The sequence below is a fragment of the Miscanthus floridulus genome, chromosome 8 (assembly GCF_019320115.1).
Source record: "Miscanthus floridulus cultivar M001 chromosome 8, ASM1932011v1, whole genome shotgun sequence".
In the NCBI taxonomy this organism is placed as follows: Eukaryota; Viridiplantae; Streptophyta; class Magnoliopsida; order Poales; family Poaceae; genus Miscanthus; species Miscanthus floridulus.
The window spans coordinates 2,117,865-2,125,757 of NC_089587.1; the positions used below are offsets into that span (position 1 = coordinate 2,117,865).

The following is a 7,893-nucleotide window of genomic DNA, read 5'->3' on the forward strand; positions in this document are numbered from 1 at the left end:
GGACGCGTGCTTGCCGAATCGCCCGCGTCACACAAAGCCAGCACCAGCAGGAGCTGGTCCGTGTGTGTTACTACGTACTAGCAGCTAGTTGTAATATAATAATATATATACACCTCAGCTTTTGCTTGCTAGCACACCAAGCACCACATCAGATCAACCGTACGTACCATCGATGAAGGAGCCGCATCAGAATCAGATGATGGTCATCAGCACCAGTCTGCTGGTGGTGTTGGGATTCGCCGCGGTGGCGGAGGCGACGGTGCCGGCGGCCAGCACGGTGGTGGCCGGCATGGTGTTCTGCGACCAGTGCAAGGACGGCGCCAGGGGACTCTTCGACTACCCGCTCTACGGTACTGTGTACTTGGGCATCATCGTCCATGCCATTCCTGCACATGTTCTTGCTCCTGCCCACCTAACCCATCCCATCCGATCCATCACGAACTCGACGTGCACTGAAGCAGTGCACGCTCTTGCTCTTGCTCTTGCCATTGCTTGCAATCCGTTTAACTGCATTTCTTGCGATCCGTCCTGGCCGGCAGGCGCGCGCGTGGCCATCCAGTGCGGTGGCGGCGACACCCCGCTGACGGTGCGGGAGAGCAACACCAACTGGTTCGGCGGCTTCTCCGTCCGCATGGAGGGATCCCCGGACATGAACCGCTGCACGGCGCGCGTCGTCCAGGGGACGGGACACTGCGGGGGCGCCGCGACGTCCGCCGGAGGCGGGGGAGCGCCGCGCGAGCTCACACTCGCCTTCCGCATGCTGGGCCTCGCGCTCTACACCGTGCCGCCGCTGCTCTCACAGCCCGAGGAGGCCATGGACTTCTGCCCGGGACACGAAAGGTCAAGACGCGGCGGCAGGCCACCAGTCGCCCAGGCGCCGGCGCCGGCTTCCTCTTCTCCGCTCCCGCCCTTCTGGCGCCGCAGGCCAAGGCTTCTGCCGCCCGTCTGGCGAAAACCGCCAACGAATTTGCCGCAGGAGCAGCCCCCACACCAGCCACAGCCAGAGCCACAGCCACAGGTGCGGCGGCCGCCGCCGCCTCCTCCAACGGCACCATCGCAGGGCTCCGCCTGCACCTACGAGTAATGCGTTGTTTAATTTGTTTTCTTTTCCTTAATTCCTCATCGAGCACCACCGATCGAACCGTTGCATGCATGGCATGGCACTTGGCACAGCATGTGGGCGTCGCCGGACCACCGCTGCCACTGGAAGGTGCTGACCCCGAACACGACGGTGGCCATGGCGTTCGGGCCCCTGGCGGCGCAGCGGTACGGGTCGGAGCTGACGCTCGGGGAGGCGCTGGAGGGCCGCGGCGACATGTACCGGACGCTGCTCCGGGAGGCCACGGCGGCGCTGCTCAACGCCTACTACAACGCCCCCGGGGGTCCCTTCCTGTACCCGACCACGGCCGGCGTCATGGACCACATGAACGGCGCGCTCCTCAGCTCCGGCCAGAGGGTGCTCCTGGAGGGCGCGCGCTTCCGCAGGGCCAATGCCGGCGGTGGAGGACCAGCCGGACGGACAAGGCTGCCGTGCGACTTCACTCCCTGCGGCAGCTGTGCGCCTCCTCCCGCTGACTGACTTGCGAGTTGCGACTAGGAGGAAGAAGGACTAGCTCGATCTAGCTGAGCCTGCACTGATGCACGTCTGCACCTGCACCTGCACCTTCGCCTTCACCTTCACCCTCACCTTCACCTGGTGGAATCAAGGATCATACTGGCCGAGCAGTAGCCTATGTATTACTTAGCAGTACTAATTAATATATACTGGATCATCACCGTAAGGGTAATTAAGTGCAAAAAGTGACCAATACGTAAATATTTATAGTTTTGCCGTACGTTGTGATCGGATATGGACTAGCACTCAATGACATATGGTTTATACTGGTTCAGACAACGTGCCCTACGTCTAGTTTGAGTCGGTCGGTGACTTTATTCCTGAGCCCAGGTGTTCGAAGTTTGCTGTGGGGTTACAAACGAGAGAGAGTAAGATGGGGATATCAGAGGTCCAGTCGGACTCCGAACCAAAGGGCCGAGAGTGACGGGAGCTCCGACGTGCGCTAAGTGTTCGAACGTATGCTCTGTTTGGCTTTAGAGTTCTAGAGCCAAGCAGAGAGAATCGGAACGATCCGTCTGTTGTTCGTTGGTGGTTATTCGAATCGATCCTCCTCCTTTTGGAGAGAGCGCATCCCCTTTTATAGATGAAGGAGATGACTTTACAAGAGAGAGTGAGAGAGAAAGAGTGTGTGTGCTATCTAGTCTTGTTGCCCACGCCGTCGGGTACAAGGTAGTTTATCGACGTCCATAATACTGTTGATGGTTGGATGCATGTGGTCGGTTCCACTGCGTTCTTCTGGTATGGCAAATGTCGGTGCCTACCATACTGTAGATCAAATGTCGACGCCTACAACACCGTTGGCGTTCTGACATGTCTGGAAGGTTATAAAGTACCCTTCTGTCATGAGCGTCCACCTTACTTGCTCTGTCCGTTTCCTAGGTCTTCACCGAGCGAGCATCTCCGGTCGATCGTTCCCCAGTCGACTCCGGCCTCTCGGTCGGAGAAGAGCTGTAAGCAGAGGTTCGGTGTATTCCTGGTCGGAGAGACGGGCCAGAGTCGGAAGCGAGCGTCGTTCCTCCTTGGCCAGGCCTTCTGGTCGGAGAGGCGGGGCCGAAATCGGAAGCAAGCCTTCCGGTCGGAGAGGCGGGGCGGAGTCGGAGGTGAACGCCATTCCTCCTTGGTCACGCCTTCTGGTCGGTGAGGCAGGCCGGAGTCGAAAGCGAGCGTCATTCCTCTTTGGTCAGGCCTTCCGGTCGGAGACTAGATCGCCCCTCTAGCCTGTCGTTAGGTTTTTCGGCCGGCCCAGAAGTTGTGCGTCATTCACAATGTCGTCTGCTGGGCCGAGCTTTTGCTGGGAAGCAGATCCATGAGGGACCCCAGATTTATGAACCCGACAGGAGCCCCGAGCCTCTAGGCGATTCGGGTAGAATCGTCTAGGGTATTTTTCATTTTGACGGCGAGTGCGCGCGAGCGCACCCGCGAGTGTAGCCCTCGAGCCCCCGGACGATTCGGGTAGAATAGTCTGGGGGTTTTCGTTTTGGCAGCGGGGGGATTTTTGTTTTGACAGCGGGTGCGCGCGAGCGTACCCGTGGGTGTAGCCCCCGAGCGATTCAGGTAGAATCATCTGGGTTTTTTTCATTTTGTCAGCGGGGGAATTTCTTGTTTTGACAGCGGTGCACGCGAGCGTACTCGCGGGTGTAGCCGCTGAGCCTACGTCTGACTGGTGAGTCGGTTGGAGGCTGAGCATCTTGGTACTCTTTTCCTAGGGCCGTAGACTATCGTTTGGGGTGTTCGCCCATGTTTGTCCCGCCCGTGACCTGCGCGGTTGGTTGATTTCCCGAGTCGGTGTCGGGCGACCTGAGCCCCTAAGCCCCATTGGGCTCAGTAGGGGTTGGTCTAGTTCTATGCGTTACCCCATCCACGGTTTCTACAACCGGAGGGCTGAGCTAATGTTGCTTGCCTTGATGGCTCGAGCGACGCGCTCGGTGATCTCACTAACGAGTACGTTCGAGTGGAATCCGAGTCCATCGTTCGTGATAGGGTCGGCATAGCCCTCATGTGGCATTCCACTGCTCCTTAACCCACGTCCCAGCAGATGCCTGGGTCATTCCGAAGACCGACTCAAGTGGCCCACTGGCCTCCCCTCGATGGAGATTCTGTGGGCATGGCTCAAGGTTAGGATCGAACAAGAAGGTTAAAAAGACCTTGTCTGCTTTGGAGTAGATTGGGCGAGGGCCGCTAGGGCTCATCTGCATTTTTTCTCCCCTAGCTCTGTTTGACGCAAGGTGGCCTCGAACCCTTTGTGGGCCGGCCTTCGAACCCCGGTCGGTCGTTGCTCATGTTGAATGAGGCAACTACCGCTTTGTGACGCAACTCGGAGCGTTGTGATGCATTAATTGCATATGTGATGCTTCGGATGTATGGGATGAATGAATGACTTGTATGAATGAATGTGTGAATGTGTGTATGAGAATGGATGAATGAATGATCATGCATTAGAAAAATAAAGTAAGGGGGTCGGTAGAGTTACCTTGACGACTCGAGCAACAGGCTTGAGGAGTTTTTTATCGGATATGTCCGAATGGGATCCATGTTCGTCCTTCATGACGGAGTCGGCATGGCCCACATGGGGCATCCATCTGCTCCTTACCTGTCTCTCGGCACTCACCTGAGTCATCCAATCAACCCAGGAAGACCGTTGGTCTCTCCTTGGTGGAGATCCCGTTGTTGGACTCTTCCAAGTCTTGCCTAGGAAGGCGGAGGGCCGGCTGCGTGCAGTTGCTCCTTGTTTTCCACGCTCGGCGTGTGGTAGTGGTAGGCCATGCCCAGGGCACGTCCTGTCTAACTAGGCGTCATTTCGTTAGGCAGGACGCATCCCATCAGTCAGGACGTGTCCCATCGTATTCCCATCTGCATTTGAATAAGGGAAGGGAGAGGGTTTTTTGCCCCCAATCATTTGCCTTTCTCCAACTATTGCGTCTCTTCCTTAGATAGGGGAAGGGAGTGGGTATTCATCCTATTCCTTCGCCTATTCTCCAACTACTGCCTCTCCTCCTTCTTCCTTCTCACCAAGCGCGTTCGTGCCATGGCGGTTCCTAAATGAGAGAGGGTAAAGCGAGGGAGAGAACTCACAGACCCATTCATGAATCTAGAGCGCAATGTCGAGCTAGAGGTCGTCCAATGTAAGCGAGTCGGTGTTGGCCACCTTCATTGAGAATGGGCTGTTGCCGCCAAAGGAGGTGGCACACTAGAGGCCTCCTACGGGGGAGGCTTTTCTATAACCTCGGGTTAGCGAGGTTGTCTCCTTCCTCGCCTTCCATGAGCGTAGGCTAGGATATCCCGCGCACTAGTTCCTGCGTAGGCTCCTAAACGAGTGGGGCCTGGAGCTGTAGCACCTCAATCCGACTGGGGTGCTGCACGTCGCTGGCTTCGTCACCGTCTGCGAGGCCTTCATCGGGATGAAGCCGCACATGGATTTCTTTTGGTGGATTTTCTCTGGGTGAGCCTTGTCAGAGGGGAAGCCACTCAAGATCATGCCGGTGGGGGGCTTCGCGTTGCATAACAAGCCAAGTTCGTCGGGCGCCTACCCCATGTACACCCCCTATGACTCCAATTAGGGGTGGCATGGGGAGTGGTTCTACATCAGGAACCTAGTGGAGACATCGTTCCCACCATTCACCGAAAGGAGGTCAAAGAGGTGGGAGAGCTGGTCGTGGGGCCCTTCCAGCTGGTAGAACAAGCTGGAGATCATCGGGGTAGAGCTTCAGAAGCTGGTGCAGCAAGGCCTCAATGGGCTACGGGTGTTCTACACCTTCTTCCACCATCGGGTCACCCCGCTGGCGAAGAGGACGCAGCCGATGTGGATGTACACCAGCCGATGGACCCCGACCGCGCATCATCAGAGGAGTTGGCGAAGGACGAAGTCTAGAGCCGACTTGACTAGGTGCTGCAACTAAAGGCCTGGGAGACCCTTGAAGGAAAGCCCGGACCTCTCCACGCTGGGAAGCTACCCAATTTGGTACGTTCTCCTCTCCTTATTCTATGTCCCTTTCAATCTTGCTCTCCTGTAATTTGGCTTCAAGTCGTCCGCTTCGTAGGGACTTACCGGTTATAAATCTTGGCCACATCTTCCAAAGGGGCCGAAGGGCGTGGCTCGGCAAGCTACCCTGAAGGAGGCGATGATCGTGAAGAACAAGAGAGCTGAGAAGGCTTGGAGGAAGCACGGGAAGGAGATGGAGATTGCCTAGCGGGTGCGGACCGGTGAGAATCGGAGTGATGTGGAGGCGGAGCTTGAGTCAGAGGACCCCACAGAGGTGGGTGGCGATGTGAGCTCTTCGAAGGATGGAGACTGGGACGTCATTGCGACCTCAGCGGAGCGTTGCAAGCCTACGACCATGTGTGCCAGCGGCGGGCAGGATGCAGAGAGGCGTGGTGACGTTCTCACGCCAAGGAAGCGTGCCATGAGCTCGGACACCATTGACGAGTGGGAGGCAAAGCGGACGCGGTCACCGCGCCCTTCAAAGGCATCGTCAGCCTTGTCCCCTCCTGCTTCGGGTGTGGTAGGGTAGGCTGGTCGATCAGAGGAGCGGGCTCACACCCATGCATCTTTGGGGCCGGCACCGGCGTCGGCACACAACCCATAATGGGGGGACGCCTCACCAGCTGCTCCGATGGGCACGCCACGAGTCGGCGGGCGCGGTGACTCATGGGCCGGTCGAGAGCCGGTCAGGTCAACTCCCCCCTCAGTCGAAGTAAGGGGGCGTGGGTCGCAACCCGTGAGTTGTCCTCGTCCGGCGGGCCCATTGCCGGTGGGTCAGGGCTTTAGAGCCTTGCCGTTCACATCCAAGTATGCATTCTCTATTTCTTTTCGATCTCATAGTTTGAGTTTTTTGAGCGTGACTGACCTATTCCTTTTAACATGGGCCAGATACTGATGGGGTTGAGCATCGCCCCGACTCCCATGTGGGAGGAGTGGAGACCCAGCCTGCACCGAGCCACAATGAGCGGTGGGGAAAGCAGGCTGGCGGCAGAGTAACCTTCCCTTCTAGGGGCTACGCCCTCTCGGCCGGTTGCATGTACGATGGCAGCGACGGCAACAGTGTTGGCGGCGATCCCAGTGGTGACGATGAAGGTTGGGTTGGAGGAGACCCTTGCGGCCCCTCCCCCAATAGTCATAGTGGATAAGAGCAGGGAGACCGGGCTCCCTGCCTCGCCTGACAGAGGGACGCACGGCTCGCCCTCCTGGTCGGAGCTGTCAGGGTCAGGACGAGACGTGGCCAGGCTAGAGGTAGAACAACCACCGGTGGGCCACAAGGTTGAGGAGGTGGAGATCCCCTGTCCCGATGAGGTAGGCACCAGGGTGGAGATGCCAGCGATCCTACCGTCACGGGAGTTGGTGGTGGTTCGGTCGTTGGTCGGGCCGTCCAATGGGTTGGTGGCGACCACTAACCTAGTCTGGCCTTGCCCCAATGACCCTAGGAAGGTGCGGTTCATCCTTTAAGATGAGGAGGAGGTGCAGCTCTAGGACATACTTAGGGGGAGATGACTCGTGATGGAGTTTGATCTCGCCCAAACCAGGGCGAGGCTTGAGGAGGCCTTGGAGTGGGTCAAGTCCATCCATCAGGCGGTTATGGTTGACCTACCCTGTGTTGTAGAGGTAAGTTTTCTACATTTGTCCTTGACTCCTTGGTTTCTCATTGGTTGCTTCAGCGTGTCTGCTTCTTGCTTTTTAGGGCTTAGATTAGATGTTGAGCCATAAGTCTCGTTTCCTCTAGGAGAAGCACGCTCGAATGGAGCGGGAGGCCGCGGCATCGCGGTGGGTCACCGAGCTCAAGTGCCAGCTGGAGTTTGCCCACTGTGAGTCTCAAGACCGAGCGACTGAGGCGACGCAGGCGTGGGCGGTGGAACTGCTCATGGTGGAGTGGGCGTCCGCCACTGAGCGGGGACTTGATGCAACGAAGGTCCGCAAGGCAGAGACCGAGGTGTTGCTCCAGAAGTCCCTAGCAGAGACCAAGGCAGAGCTCTAGAGTTCCTTGGAGGACCTAGAGTTAGAGCAGAAGGCCCGGTCGGAGGTCGACTAGGAAGTGCTTGTGCTCCAGGGCCAGATGCTTGGGACGGAGGAGTCGAATGCCCGGTTACGTGAGCAGGTGGCTCGGTAGGAGGAAGGACTCTTTGTCCTCGAGAACACCCACCTTGGTATGTACCTGTTTCACTTTCTGTTGATGTCTTGATTTTTTCTTTCCCTTGCTTCTGAGCTTGTCATGCTTCTTCTAGAACTAGGTGGAAGGGTCGGGTCACTGGAGCGGGAGCTAGAGATGGCCAAGGTGGTGATTGGGCAG

The 7,893-nt window shown here is 57.6% G+C and overlaps 1 protein-coding gene across 1 annotated transcript; it reads left to right on the forward strand.

The window, feature by feature from the left end:
* The first annotated feature begins 196 nt into the window (after positions 1–196).
* Positions 197–1,579, forward strand: LOC136477615 (uncharacterized). The gene is made up of 3 exons (XM_066475827.1): positions 197–350; positions 540–1,080; positions 1,174–1,579. The coding sequence occupies exons 1-3, from the start codon at positions 197–199 to the stop codon at positions 1,577–1,579; spliced, it is 1,101 nt and encodes a 366-aa protein (XP_066331924.1).
* The last annotated feature ends 6,314 nt before the right edge of the window (positions 1,580–7,893 follow it).